Here is a 16,623-nt window from a genome sequence, read left to right as displayed (position 1 = left end):
CTCGATTTAGAAAAAAAATAGTGGACTGCTACAATGTCACACCACTGGTTATATTTAATCGCATTGCGAAGCCACGCCTGCTAGACACGTGCGCATTTTTTACATGTATATTTTTAAACCATGTGTTTCTTACTTTCCAATTAGAACATAATGGACTGCTGTATTTTTTTATCGGCTCTGTGTTTAAGCGTGTTGTTATCTGTTCAAACTTTGAATGGTGTCAAGACGAATATAAGAGAGAACTGCAACCCAGTTTCAGAGGTAAGTCAATTTGAAATATTCATATCTTTAAAAAAAATTTAAAAAAAATGATTAATTCAAAAATATAGAGGTTCACATATATTATTATAATTAAAATGTTTTAAATATTCATGATCAAAGACTTCAAGATACATTTGGGTAGTTATTGGCGGGTTTTTTTTAAAAACCGAATGTATACTCTACAGAAAAAAGAGGGGTGTAAGGCGTTCGCTTATATATACTTGGTTCGGTCACATTCTAAAATTGCCTGTCCCTATTCGTGAACCTGTAATTCAGTGGTAACGTTGTCGTTTGTTGCTGTTTTACATATTATTTTGTTCGATCCTTATTTTGTACATTAATTACGCCGTTAGTGTTCTCGTTTGAACTTATTAACATTTGTCTTGTTGAAGGCCGTATGGTGACATATAGTGGTTAATGTCTGTGTAATTTGGTCTCTTGCGGAGAAATGCCTTTTTTGTAATTATACCGCATCTTCTTTTATTATGATTTATTGTTGTGATTATATCTTTCACTCCTTTTTAATGAATTTAACATATTCAATGCAGACAGATCATACAGTATATATCACTTTTCTTTGGGTATGCTTTAATATTTAGATAAGGGAAAATTAGTGGACCTTATTAACCTAATAAATCAAATAAAGGTTAATCTGGTATTCTTGAGGATAAACATCGATTTGCTAGTTACACGTGGGTAGCAAGACTAAAATGTTTCCTTTGTTTTTTTATATATACAAAAAAAAATTCATGGGAACTGTACATGTTTGTACCTTCCTATCCTATTTTCGACGTTCCATATACAATTTCCTACGGCCTGTGACGGTGAAATTTCCTAGCACTGTATATTTTAAAATACGCTGAGCTTGTTTTCAGTCACAGGACTGATATCAAATGATAAATTTCAAAAGTATGGGGTCAGGAGCGGACATCTAATAAAAAACCACTTAGACAAGTTTATTAAGTTACGAATTTTCACAAAAGAGACTTTAATATAATCCTGTTAATAGTAACGTATTAATCCTCCTAAATGTTATAATTGGAGAGCTAATCGCATTACATGTAAGTGTTTTCTTGCTTTGAGGATGTGATCGCGGGTGAGATTTTTCGTTATAGATCGGAATACTTAGTATACATACATTACTTTTACGGCAATTTTCACCACGGGGCGCAGATTCTGTAACATTTTATCTGGACATTGCATAACTTAAAAGCTACGATCCACACATTCAGTGGGATTACGTCTTAAGCAGTGGTGATTGTTTCTTTGCTATTTGTTTTAGCTATACTGTAACAACTGTTTAATAAGCCTATATAATATTGTATGAATAAAGCAAGACGACAACTCTAAATAAATAAAAAAAAAAAATAGGTAATTTATTCAGACCTACAGTTACTTTTTTTTTCTATATTCCAGCACATGCGATAAGATTTTTTTTAATGCGCTCGTATTGCTAACCCCCATTTCCGTATTTTCCATGTAGTGTTTTAAATTAGTTGGTAGTTGTTTGTTTTTTAATTTCTTTTTTGCTATGGTATACAGTCGGTACTTATTTCCAACTTATGACCTATCGTCATCTGAATAATGGATATTATTATATAAAGTGATTTCACTCTCCGTATGTACATGTGTAAATAGTATTTTATTTCATATTGTTTAGTGTATTATATCTAAGCATGTTATAGTCTCTGATAATGGCTCTCAATTTATTTAGTGTTAGTTCAAGTTACAATGTATTTATTTACATGTACTTGTTGAGGGATGAGACTTAAATAAGACATTCAATTGAATTGTGTATGTTAAATTAAGAAGAAAACGTCACAATTAACTTTTCAACCAATCATTTGCCGAGAACAGATTTTTCAATAGTGAGGAGAATTTTTTTTTTCTCACACCGGTCAGGAAATGTGAAAATAGCACCAAAATTAGAGAACGACCATTAAACTTCAAAGGGGAGGGGATTATGATTTGTTTTCCTAAAAAATATATGCTGATCCCAAATTTGATTGATTTTTTTTGTGTGAGGCCGTTGACAACAAAAATTAATTTAAATCCATCTGATTTCCCTCATAGCTTATATTCATTATTGAATTTTGAAGAAGATAAATTTTGATTGATACATTGTAGCGCAGAGGACCCCCCCCCCCCCCCCCCTTTTTTTTTTTTTTGCCCTACACTCATTTACGTAAAGTAAAACGTAAAGAATTCAAAACTATCAATAGTAAAACAGTCATGCAATACAGTTTCAAAACGTTTACACTATATGTATGCAGTATATCTATACTATTAAACGAGAAGACCTCATTTTTGGTGTCGCTTCTCTTCTTTCCACAATAAATCAATCAACACGCCTCTGTGTCCTATAGGTACAGTGCATAGTCGCATTTGTCATCCATTCATATGATTATTCAGATTGAGTTATTTTAGGAGAAAAACGAGAAAAAAGGCATCCGGGTATTGTCCCGTCATTGTACGAAATTTTAAGTCAGATTAGACTTCCGGTTTGCGTTTTTCTGTATACTTTGAACATACATAAACTACGAATAAAGTGTATTTTCAGAATTTTATCTGCTATCATTTTCAAGTTTACTATCCACGACAGTCACAGAGTTTATTAAATAGAGAGGGTCTGTATACTATATCAATGATCACCATGGATCGATTAGTAAACTTAGAATTTAAAGTAAATACGCTTTATTTATATAGTAATGAATGTTCATAATATACAGATAAGCGCTAAAATTATTCATGTGAACTTTTGATACTTTTTCCAGTCATTAAATCTTTTACAAAATTCATTGATTACAAAAAAAAAGAAGATGTGGTATGATTGCCATGTTGAGACAACTCTCCACAAGAGACCAAAATGACACAGAAATTAACAATTATAGGTTACCGTACGGCCTTCAACAAAGAGCAAAGCCCATACCGCATACTCAGCTTCAAAAGGCCCCGAAATGACAATGTAAAACAATGCATTTACGAGAAAACTAGCGGCCTTATTTATGTACAAAAAATGAACGAAAAACAAATATGTAACACATAAACAAACGACAACCACTGAATTACAGGATCCTTACTTAAATAAATGTTCTGAACATACTAAATGTATGTTCATATTGAAATTGATAGAAAACCAAAAATTGTGAACTTTGGAAATAAAGGTGGAGGGTAAAAAAAACAATAACCTATGACTTATGATACTTTTGCTGAAATTCTCCAGTCATTCTGTATTTAACAAAATTCTTCCAACAACACTTTACATACTGATACTTTAAACTACGCTCTGAATGCCCGCGATTTCGCGGGTGTGTTCTAGTATATATTAATTTTATCACTTAGTCTTTTCAATATTCATACGTTACAAGGCTTCATCAGCTTTCTGATTTTAACCGTATGAATATATATACGAGTAAAAAGAGATCGTGGGTATACATGAAAACAGAAACACAACACAAACTGCCGGAGTTCAGCGAATAAAATACGGCTACAAATATCCATTGTCACTTTTAGTTTATGCTCATAATAATCGATTGTTTATTTCAGAGACGAATATTGACATTCTCCATTCAGGTGCCGCAAATTATCCTACCTGTTGATTCAATTTTGAACGATGTGACTGTTTTCGCTGATGCATCGAGCGCTACTGATGAATATACATTTGTAAATTCAAGTAATCTTGGTGGTTCTCATTTTTTAGAATCAGCGGAAAACTCAGTAGTGTGTTTAAATTATACCGAAAAACACGGGGTAAATTTAGGAGATTCATTGTCGGAGCTACATAATTTAGGGGATTCGTATAATCTTGGAGATTCTGATTTACATAATCTTGGACAGTCTGATTCATATTGTTTTGGAGACTTAAGCAACACTGCTGAATCCAGCCTGTCGTTGATTCTAGAAACAAAAACATTAGAGTCATTTGAAGAGTATGCAGTAAATTATGACACAACATTAAAATCGCCAAACAAAGCTTTAATGACCAGTACACCAAGAAAAATACCAGTGATTAGTGGGGTGGCAGACATATCAGATGATAATTATGACTTTGGACTGTTTGATTATTCCGTAAATAGAACTTTAATCGAGTTAGAACCAACGTTCGGAATTTCCAGCAGTGAACATGAAAGTTCTTGTTATATGGGTTCAGAAATTAGCACAAAACTGAGATGTAATATTTGCCCTTCGTCGCCTTATGAATTCAACGAAGATGATACGGAAACACTTCATCTAGCATCAACCGAAATACTGTCACTATCTTCTGGTTTTGAAGGAACTTCATATCTTGCTAGTTCTCGCTCAGAAAGCAGTATAAATGAAAATGTTTCAGTGTATTCAGATGCATCAATTGGTATGGCAGAAATGTATCATGATGTTAGAGCTACATTTCCCCAAGAAGAAACAAAACCTTTGCTTGAATCGCAATCACGTAAGTGTTTTTTTTTTGTTTGTTATCATAATAGATATAGAAAGATGTGGTATGAGTGCCAATGAGACAACTCTCTATCCATAAGTTAGAAAGTAATATAGAATGACATTCAAAACAGTGTGGCTGTGGCCATTGATTGACACATTAAATTCATCCATTGACTGGGACAATTTACGTGAACGTTTGTCTGTAACGACCACTGTTCACGACGTACCTACGATAGACATTTAAACTGTGGGGTCACCAAAGGTTTCTTAACGCCTTTACTTATAAAATAATTCGAAAAATTAATCAGGAATAACCTTTATGTTTTGATTTATATAATTGGTATAAATCAAAACATCGTGTTATTTCTGATTAATTTTTCGAATTACTTTATTAAGGTGTTGAGAACCTTTGGTGAAGAACCTTTGGTGACCCAATAGTTTAAGTGTCTTTAAAAAGTACATAGTGAGCAGTGGTTGCTACATACAAACGTTCACCTAAATTGTCCCAGCCAATGGATGAATTTAATGTGTCAATCAATAGCCACAGCCACACTGTTTTGAATTTCATTCTAAAGAGAAATATGACTTGCCTTTGCTCGACAAACGATAATACACTTGTTTCAGTACATTAAATGGTTGTGAATTTCCTTAATAAAATTTGGTGTTTACTAGCATAATTAGAAACGTTTCAACTACCTTAGGCAAAGTTGGCGTTTGAAGGATTTGAAGGATTTTGGCTATTATTTTTAAGTGATTTTTTTTTATTAAATAGCTATTCAACTGTATCGTTTTTATGCATCGAAGCTTTGTGAGTTCTTGGTGGAGGGTAATCTAGAAAAATGCATCGGACGCATTTAATTTATTGCGTATTGTTTTCGTGTTTTAAAAGAAGAGCAATGATTTGTACTATCCTATTAAAATCTGTCATGATTTGAGAATAATGTTTCAATGAGTGCTCATTATGGCTAACGTTAATTGATGGTCTTAAAGGTTCATAAGATATTTTGTGAAGGTCAATTGTTCTTTATCAGTATTCATATGTTACATATTGTTCGTTAATCTTTTCTTTAGTCAGTTGATTAAATCACATGTGGTTAAAACACTTACGGTTAATTGCATGTTCAAATACATAAGATTGATTGATTACGTTTGATGATCAAATAGCTTTAAGTAAAGCGGGAAAAATAGCTTTAAGTAAAGCGGGAAAAATAACAAAGAGAGCTTAAAATAGATAAAAACAAATAAATAAATAAAATTAGTGTTTTAGTTTATTAACAAAACTATCATATCACATTTTTGTAGATCCAGAGAGAAGTCGTCTCCTTGCTCGTCATACAAAAGTAGCAAGTATTCAGAAGGATTTAAAGTCATGTAGGCGCTGTTGTAGTAAAGTTTGTACGAAGAAATTCTCTCTTGTGGAGGTTAAAAACATGCGATTGGAATTCTGGTCAAAGACAATAAATGGTCGCAACCAGTGGTTATTAAAAAAGTTCTCTGAAACTAATATGGAGTATACACCATACTTCCGTATACAGAACGGACATGTAGTTTGTCCAAAGGCATTGATGAGAATGCTTGGAATTCACAAAAATTTCTATTACTCTAATAGAAAAAAGTTCATAGGAGGAGCACGTTTTTCTGTATCGGAGAGACACTACTGTGCCAGCATAAAATCACTCCAAGCTATAAACTGGCTGGAAGAATACGCTACATATTACGTTGACAGGATGCCCGACTGTAATACACTCTTACTACCTTATCGGACACGACAGTGCATGATTTATATAAGATATAAAGAAGATATGAAGGAAAGATCAGAAGAATTTTTAATGCCATCAGCCTTCTACGGAATGTGGAAAAAATATTTACCCAATCTTAAAGTCAAAAAGGTATAAATTAAAACAAACAAGTTAGGCACAAATCTTTAATCAAGTTAAAACTTATATTAAAAAAAATAAGGTCTGAAACGTGTATGTTCCTTTGCGTGAAAAAAATGGTACCAATAATTGTTATTCCATTATATGGGGTACATTACGAAACAAAGGTGATGCTGTAAACCAGGACATATTTTGGACAGTTTAATATTAACCAATTTCACTATAATTGTATATGCAGAGGCGGATTTAGGCGGCCCCCTTTTCTTGGAAAATTTGGTTGATTATATAGGGAATCATTGAAGCATGACCAGAGCTGGCCCCCTCTTAGGCAGTCAGTCGACCCCCACTTATGAAATTTCTGGATCCGCCACTGACTTGATTATTCGCAAAACGTTAACTGTGGATTTAACTTATAAATTCAGACTTCTTACGTATATGTAGATGTGAAAGTGCAACTAAAATAGTTACAAATTAGTCATTGGTATGTAGCGCAAACATTTGCCAGTATATGCTATGTGTATTGTAATTGTATTTACACTTTCAGACCAATTCCTTTTCGAAATGCACAGTATGTACAAGTTTGGAAAGACAGATAGAGACCACGCATGATCCAGTGATGAGAGAAAAATTGCGAGCTGAACGAAGAGAACACAATAGCAGACAGATGTATGTATAAAATATGCAATTAATAAATATGACATCAAAGTCAAGTTATAATATATACTACACATAGAAGAATATAAATTTACTATAGCTACAGCCAATAATATTTATCGACCGTGTCCTGTTGTTTATGTTTGTGTGTTACATTGACAATGTCTGTATATTAATGGTAAGCTGCAGGTCACGATAAGAAGTTTTTTGTCGAGTGAGCCCAGCAAACGAATTCAAAAAGCTCCATATCGTATCTAGCAGCTGATATTTAACAATATGAATAAAATTAAAATCTGACAATCAATTTATCGGGTTGTATTTGTGGACTTTGCTTGCTACTAGAAGCAAGCTGAACAGCAAACTAATATTTTAACATGTTTAATTTCTATTTTTGCAGGTTAGAAAGAAAGTACTATTACACAAAGAAAAACGCTGCAAAGACATCCCCATCACAATATTTAAGCTTAATTATAGATGGAATGGATCAGTGTAAGTTATGATCTACGGCTAAATATTTGGACTTTTTAGAGAAAAATGAGTCGACCGTAAGATTAATGGTCGGTCATTTTTGTAAAAGTCAGTTAAAATTGCGTCAGTTTTGTATAAGTCGATATACTATTGACTCAGTTTGCCAATTTCTCATTGCCTTTGAGCATCTGATAACTTTAAAGGCATAACCAATAAGATCTGGAATGAACAGAAAAAACATTGAAGTTAAAATCTTTTCTATTTTGTTCAAACTAATGAAACGAATTCGATAAGGAATTATTTTTTTCCGCTTTTTTTTTTGTATTCCAAATGGGAATTTAACTGTGATGTTATTCTATTAAATCAAATTTGGATGACTGAAATGACAATTTAAACAGTTTATCAGATTGCCTATTTTTTTCATAATTTTACCTATTTATAACATGAACTTTAAATTTTGTTTTCATTGTAGCAAAAACGAATCTTCCTCATTTTGTTGGTCGAATGGCAAAGGTAAGTTAGGTATTTTGTATAACAGAAAATTCCCTCTTCGGAAATGTACGAACATCATAGTTTTCTTCCGATTATAGAGTTTGATGTGGAACTTTGGAATTATTCAGACATTATTTTGTATCTTTTACCATGCAAACGTTTTCTTTTAAAGAGCACCAGAGGTTAAGCAACCAACAATAAATCAATCTATCCATTTAGAGCGATTTTTTATGTACAATTAATTTATCATACTAAGCTTTTATCTCATTGCAAGTTTTTAGACGGCAGTTTGAGAGGAATTATTCGCGAATTTACGACCACGCCACAACTGTAAATTAAATGACAGATCCATACAGTCATACGCGACATTGTACCTCCATTTTTTAAAATTAGAATTTATGTACCAAGCTACAAAAATGTAGGAATATGGCAATTGTGTTTCGAATTAACTTGTTCCGTACACAGCGTTTGATTTTGTCAGTTTTTTACAGACTTCCTCTTTTTAGTATGCCTTGTAAATCATTTTTTATTATATTTCTTTAGTATAGTAAAAAAAAATAATTTAAAACGAATCTATATCTGTATATATCTTTTACTTTGGTCCTTACATATATATGTAGTTGTCTTATTGACACGTTTTATTGCAGGCTGTGAATAAAGTTGATCAACTAACGACACATGTCACCGGAGTTTTAGCTCATGGACAAAATAAATTTTTCACCTTTCTCGACTGGAACCAATATGCGCACGACTCTAACCTGACCATGAATATCCTTATGCTAATTCTTCACCAGATTTCAAAACTTATGGTAAGTAAAACACTTCACAATTTAAACGTATGATCAGGCAATACATGTGTGACCTCGGGTGGGGTGAGGGTGGTGATGAGCACTCCCTATACTATATACAAAGTGATAGAGCGTGCCGCTTGAATTGGTCACATTTCCAGCTTGAAAATATATGAATATATTTGAAAACAATCGGAAATAAGGTCAAAAGAGTTCCAATTACTTGTTATATGACACGCCCTGTATTTTTTCACATCAAAAAGTCTCGCCGTAGGTAAACATGACATAAGGAATAGCTGATTCTCAGATTTGAACTCCTATGAACACATCACACAAAATCATACCAATAAAAAGTTGCATTTATCCTAGGCATTATATGAAAAGTAATACATTTTTTGAATCGAAAGTATTATGTAAAGAATGAGATAACAGAATCCAAGCGGCACACCATATCAATTAAGTATTGAATTGGTTTCGAGTTTTACTGTTATCCACATTTCTACATATCTTTTTAATTTGTTAAAAATAATTAATCTATACACCCAAAACAAATAAGTTCGTCTGATTAGCCATATAATTTGAATGACAGAGTTTTGTGTTTTTTGAATGGTTAATTGTTATATATTTAACATAACAAGAATGTGTCCAAAGTACACGAACGAACGAACGGACGGACGGACGGGCTTACGGATGCACAGACCAGAAAACACTATGCCCCTCTACTATTGTAGGTGGGGCATAACAATTGCCATTTTAACTTGTTGCCTTTGAAATCGAGTTAATGTGCCCCCAAAAAGTTTTATGTAAATCCGTAATTTTTCCATAAATTGATTTTTTTTTTATTATAGATGATTATCATTAATAATCTCGCTGCATTTTCATTGACGGTCTGAATTGTCTTCTTCGTAGACACTCGTTTAATAATTTAAAAAGTAGAACATCTCTTTGTCTGAATAGGCTGATCCGAGTTGACTTTGTAGATGGTTTGAGTTGATCTATGGACAATCCCAGTTATCCTGCACCGTTTCACATCCACGAACTTATCTAACGAGCCCTTAAGGATCACACACATTCACAAACCCTTACGATTTGGTCATTTTGCGACAGTTTTGACAGTTTTAATGAATTGTTCGGGAGCCATTTACGGATTATTACGAGTGATTATAAGAAGTTTATTATAAAACGATGTGTCTATAAGGTAAAACTGTGGTAAGATACTATACTGAAGTAATTTTATGATTATTGTTCTTGTAGGGTAACAAGTTACCGCCTATTTTGTACTTGCAAGCAGATAATTGTTGGCGGGAAAATAAAAATCGATATGTATTGGGTTTTTGTGAACTCCTTGTTCACCAACGCATTTTCAATGAGGTAAGTTGCAATTTACAAATCATTGCGATTCTTGTTACTTTATTGAAAGGAACAGTTACCCGGTGGTTGTGTGGGTATATATATGAGCGTGTGCACTCTTAAAGGTGAAAATAGTTTTACGCAAAAAAAATATATATATTCCTCTTACCTCCGCTCGGCAAATTTGTTGAGGACTTCCTCTTCACTTCAAGAAATAAGTATTAGCTATTGCTAGATTTAAACGGTGTGGTTATTTCAAGATTTAAAACGGTTTGGTTTAAGGGTTAAAACTGTGGGAAGTGTTAAACATAATGTATAGGCAGATCCAACCGGGGGAGGGGGTGGGTATTGGATAATTATAAGGTCCTGTGATCCCTCAAATCCTTGAAAATATAGTACATTAAAATTCATCAGCACTGAATTCTTATGTGTTATTATTACTCGAGAAATAAATACAATGATTTGCTTTATTCGAAATTGTATGGTCTTGAGGGGCGGCAGGACATTTTTCGGGGTGTTTATAAGCTCGGGATTTCGGGATTTCGGGATTTACGCTTTGGGGACCCGGGAATTCTCTTTCCGAAGTTTGGGATGTCGGGATTTTTTTTTTTAAATTCGGGACCTCGGGATTTCATGTTTTTAAGCCCGGGATTTTGGGATCAGAACCGTCTTCCCCCTTCTTTTTCACGAGGAGGGACTATAAATGTAGGACTGGACTTGAATAACGTAGCCTCTTGTTATACTATATTAATGGTTTGTATATATTTCTTCTCTAACATATAATCTGTGACATCTTAATAAGGATTAATTATCTTGTGTCAACAATAATTCCACAGATAAAGATGCTAACCACATGGGGTCATTCACATCAAGTAGATAAAAAGAACAGTGCACAGTATATACATATACATTGTATCTTACCAGACTATGAAAATATATGATCAATTGACACATTAATTATTGCCTATCCATATAATTACCTCTGAAATTGCACACATGTATGTATCATTGATTATAGTTTATACATGCTAATGGTACGTCTGTCTGTAAAACATTCATTTACAAGACCCCCTTTTGGGGATTTTTTGTGTGACTTTTGGTTGATCATGTAAGTTATGATGCCTGTAATATAAGGTTTTAGCATGGAAGTAAAATACTTCTACGATTTTAGTTAGAAATGTTTTTCCCAGTGAAACTTATATTGAATAGAAGTTATATCTTAATGAATTAGGTGGAACTTTTTTCTAACCAGAGAGCTAACACACACATCTTGAAAATAGGCTAGTTGACTCACAGTTTGTATAAGTACATGTACATCAACGTATTATAGTATACCGCTGAACGTTAGTCCGTCCGTCCGTCCGTTGTCAACATGTCGGATAATAACAATCTGCATCAAACATTATTTATATAGATCTGTCTACGTGAGTCTCTTTCTTTTTTTATGAATTTTAGATTTTACGTGTTCAATTAAGTTATAGGAATTTTATCCATTTAAAAGGGGTATTTTCCAGTGTTTTCGGATAATAACTGTCAAATGCTTTGAACATTTTTCATGATACTTTGGTGAAGTTTATTGAAGTATGCTATCGATTTTATATATTATGGCAATTACCGTTCCTAGTTGTGGGGTTTTAGTCATAAAGGGATGGGGATTAGTCAGTTTTCGGACAACAACTCAAAAAGATTTCATGAAACTTTTGAAGGCTGGTTTATATCTATCAATATAACATCCCTTGAATTTTTTTTTTATATAGATTTATAACATGACATTTAGGAGTACTGGAACTTAATTCTTTGAAAATACTACGGGCGTATCACGTGCTCTTTATTCATATACATTTTGAAGTTTACTGCCTTTCAATACGATGGGTATTGTAAACTCTTAAAATACAAGCAATTTGGCATTTTACACACTTATAATGTTAGTTCTTTCTAGCATTACAGGTTAGCGTATTTAAATCACCAATTATTTTACTGTTACAAATAGCAAATTTTCTTTTCAGGTACATTTATCATTTTTACCAGTAGGACATACACACGAAGATGTGGATGCTGCTTTTAGCCGAATAGCTGAAACTCTTCGTAGGAATGATGCTGAAACAATGCCTCGTCTGAAGGAGATGCTTCCGAACGTTAAGGATATAGAGGCTATTTATGACATTCGTTCATGGATAACATCAAGCCTTAACGACATTCGTAAGCATACTAAACCTTTGCATTATAAGTTTATCCGGGATTTAGCAACACATAATGTGAAAATGCAGTACAAAGCTTTCCAAGACAGCGAATGGAAAACTGAACATGGCATTATTCAACTAATTTCCGGGAAACCTAATTTACCAAAGGGAATACCAAAAGTTATCAATCCTCAATTCGAGAAGATAGATATAAATAAGATCAAATCTAGAATACCACAGTGGCAATGTCTATTCACTGATCAAATAGAACATACAGAGCAAAAGTGGTGGGGAGGATTTCTTGGACATCTAGAAAAAATTAGAGACAGTCTGCCATACAGAAGGACAAAAGTTCTATCAAAGGCAAAATGGATTCTCCCTTTGTTACCCAAACAGCAATTGAAAAGACAAAGACCATCCGTTGATCAAGACATTCCAGCAGAACTAAGGAGATTATTGGAAAATGAGCGAGAGGAATGTTTTGTAAGTCGGTCTAGTTCTTATCTATATAAGTTTTCACATTTCTCATTTTATATATTAATCAATTTAATCTCTAGTTTCATTGTATTGGAATAAAAAAGTAAAACAAATAGACCATCACAATATAAATAATGCTTTAAGTCGATGTGAAAAGTTTGTCCGTATATTATGCTTTCCAGAGTTCATTTAACTAAAAGATAAGACATAGTTTATCAATATAGGACACAAAAATACTATACGTCACGAAATAAAAACCAAAGGAACAGCGCTCTACGTTTTTCATTTGAAAGTGACAGTGAACCTTCAACATGGAGCAAAGTATAAAAAAACAGTCATATCGCTCCAACTTTAGACCGACCCACTACACATTTTAATACTTGTTTCTGTGGAAATCATTGCAATGTTTAAAAGTCGATCACGCTACTAAATGTGACCTTTTTTTTTCGCTATCGTCTTCTGTTATATGTTAAGTCAAAGATCAATTATTTAAAAATCTGCATTCGATGTTATTTTCAAAATGTAGAAACGTGATTTGTTCAAACAAACTACAATGTATATGAACTCGTACATTTCAGGTGCAAGTACAGCCAAAACAACAAAAAAAGACATCAAAAGGAAATAGAAAAGAATCAGAAGGTATTATGTAATTTGTATTTTGTTCTATCATTTGAGAAATTTTAAGTATATTGGAGGGTAAGTATGCCCAAAAAGTATCGTTTACGATCGCGACAATTGACAATAAAATTGAGAATGGAAATGGGAAATGTGTCAAAGAGACAACAACCCGACCAAATAAAAAACAACAGCAGAGGGTCACCAACAGGTCTTCAATGTAGCGAGAAATTCCCGCACCCGGAGGCGTCCTTCAGCTGGCCCCTAAACAAACATATACTAGTCCAGTGATAATGAACGCCATACTAATTTCCAAATTGTACACAAGAAAATAAAATTAAAAATATACAAGACTAACAAAGGCCAGAGGCTCCTGACTTGGGACAGGCGCAAAAATGCGGCGGGGTTAAACATGTTTGTGAGATCTCAACCCTCCCGCTATACCTCTAACCAATTTAGAAAAGTAAACGCATAACAATACGCACATTAAAATTCAGTTCAAGAGAAGTCAGAGTCTGATGTCAGAAGATGTAACCAAAGAAAATAAACAAAATGACAACAATACATAAATAACAACAGACTACTAGCAGTTAACTGACATGCCAGCTCCAGACTACAATTAAACTGACTGAAAGATTATGAAATCATCATATGAACATCAGGCACAATCCTTCCCGTTAGTGATTTAGTATCATACCATCATAACATATATGAGAAGAACATAACCCGTGTCATGCCAACAACTGTTTTTAGAATAAATGTGTTTAGTTCCGATGCAAAGACCTTATCAATGACTCAATATTAACGCCAAAATATGCAATCTTTAATGACTTGACAACAGTATCGTAATTATATCCCTTCTTAATAAGTCTATTCAAAGATTTTGTAAGTTTCTGAGGTGAATACTGACACCTTTGTGCTTTATAAAGAATATTTCCATAAAAAATTGGATGTGAAATACCTGAACGTATTAGAAGTCTGCATGTTGAGCTATATTTACGAATGATGTCTTTATACCGATGATAAAATTTAGTAAATGTTTTGACTAGTTTGTGATATCGAAAACCCTGGTGTAATAATTTTTCAGTAATACATAAATTTCTCTCGTTAAAATCTAAAACATTGTTACATACACGAGCGAATCGTACAAGTTGAGATATATAAACACCGTAAGATGGTGACAAGGGAACGTCACCATCTAAAAACGGATAATTAACTATAGGAAATGAAAAATCATCGAATATTTCCGTGAATAGTCACGAAGGTATCGCCATTTTCAACCTCATATTGATATCTTCCTTTAAAGCTGAAGAAAAAAAGATGAATATGCATTAAGCAAATTTAGGTAAATATATCGTTTCTTCTATTTCAGAGAAAACATGCCAAGCAAAGAAAAGGAAGAAGAATGTTAAAGAAATTTCCAGAAAAATTTACTCTTCATATATTTATTTTTTTAAAACTAAAAGTTATTACCAAAAACATAGATTATACTTAGCGATATATTTTCTTTTAGAATCATTGTTCATGTATCTTTTGATAGATGAATATTTGCATTTAGTGTTGATATTTTACCTCAAAATATTCCTAAGTCTTTGGGAAAGAATTGTTACATCACATATCTATCCTTCTATTTCAAACCAACTTATATATTATTCAGACAGTTGTCAGTTGTAATTACAAGTTTCGAACACATTTTAAATATTTCATTAATAAAAATTGTTTTATTCTCCAAAATATCTTAGTAGTAACTTATTGATAACATGTGAGAGACCCAAAGCGCTTAGAATGACATTGACAGTGAATCCTAGATGTGTTTTGTGTTTTTTATTATCTGGCCTTTATTCGTTGATATTGATCTTTTGTTTTTAATAGTAAATACTAAAAATTCTACCGAATCATTTTCTTCTTCTTTTCTTTTTTTTTGGTTTAAAGACCAGTTTATGAGTATCAAACAACCTATAGATTGGTTTAATTGTTTGGTTGTTTTTTCTATATGAATAAGAAAATACATGAATATTTGGTCTTTAGACCATAATAATACAATATCGTTTGACAACATTCTTTTTGGTTGAAAGACCACAATCTTTATTCAAAACATTTGTGGATTAAACATTTGGTATTTATTAAGTTTGTATTGATGTTTTTTTTTACAACAATAAAAAGTCACTTCTTCAGTTTTGGTCTAACGACCAGATAGCAAATTTTATGCTATGTGTACATGTTAAAAATGGTCTTTGGACTAGTATATTGAAGGAAACATTTCATAATAAATTTACAAGATATTGTAAAATTTGTAAAAATTCTATAGCCAATATGAAAAATCTAATACTCAAGTTAGTAATAAAGTATTAAAAAAGCATTTAATGTATTAAATTAATCTTAAAATAGTTTACAAAGATAAAAAGGAAAACAATGGATTTTCCCTTTTAGAAATGGAATCAGTTTTTGGTTTATTTTATTTGACAAAAAAATATACCACCAGAGAGTGAAACAAGAATCAAAATACATCACCATCAAGGAAAAAAAAGAAACAAAATACATAACCAGAAAAAAGAAATTAAGTACACAATAAAATGCAACCAATGAAGTAAAGTACGGAAGCAACCCAATAATTCCGGAATGAAAAAGCAGATATCAACGAACGATTCCGGAAATGATCGGAAATTACTTTACATTCGGAAATAAACGAATGTTTCCGACTACTACCGGAAATAATTATACATTCGGAAATAAACGAATGTTTCCGAATACTACCGGAAATATATATACATACGGAAATATATATACATACGGAAATATACGAATGAATACGAAAACTTATGAAATGATATAACATTTTATATCTTTACCAGAAAATAAATACACAACGAAAAATTCCACATCAATATAAATTTATTCAATGAAATATACATATATTTACACAAAATACAATATTACTGTGTGAAACGTCCTTCAAGTTTTAATTTCCTTTCCATTAAATTATAAACACTCACTTTCATTTTTTCTGATCGAAGCGTGTCCATGAACAACACATGAAGAATGAAA

General features: G+C 32.5%; 1 protein-coding gene across 1 annotated transcript; it reads left to right on the top strand.

The window, feature by feature from the left end:
• Positions 1 to 8: 8 nt before the first annotated feature.
• LOC139527318 (uncharacterized) lies at positions 9 to 16,022 on the top strand. Its single transcript, XM_071322681.1, has 11 exons — positions 9 to 261; positions 3,808 to 4,690; positions 5,980 to 6,566; positions 7,099 to 7,220; positions 7,606 to 7,697; positions 8,149 to 8,189; positions 8,816 to 8,977; positions 10,211 to 10,327; positions 12,313 to 12,969; positions 13,542 to 13,602; positions 14,951 to 16,022. Exons 1-11 carry the CDS (start codon positions 151 to 153, stop codon positions 15,250 to 15,252), a joined length of 3,135 nt encoding a protein of 1,044 aa, XP_071178782.1. The 5' UTR covers positions 9 to 150; the 3' UTR covers positions 15,253 to 16,022.
• The last annotated feature ends 601 nt before the right edge of the window (positions 16,023 to 16,623 follow it).

This window comes from Mytilus edulis, chromosome 6 (genome assembly GCF_963676685.1).
Source record: "Mytilus edulis chromosome 6, xbMytEdul2.2, whole genome shotgun sequence".
Lineage (NCBI taxonomy): Eukaryota > Metazoa > Mollusca > Bivalvia > Mytilida > Mytilidae > Mytilus > Mytilus edulis.
The sequence above is the reverse complement of the archived record's forward strand: the minus strand, read 5'-3'. Positions and strand labels throughout refer to the sequence as shown.

Bases quoted from the DNA above. Each gene is read 5' to 3' on its own strand.
- LOC139527318 (XM_071322681.1), top strand. From the start codon at position 151: ATGGACTGCTGTATTTTTTTATCGGCTCTGTGTTTAAGCGTGTTGTTA. The intron at 4,691-5,979 runs GTAAGTGTTTTT...ACATTTTTGTAG, and splicing joins TTTGCTTGAATCGCAATCAC to ATCCAGAGAGAAGTCGTCTC. The intron at 7,698-8,148 runs GTAAGTTATGAT...TTTTCATTGTAG, and splicing joins TATAGATGGAATGGATCAGT to CAAAAACGAATCTTCCTCAT.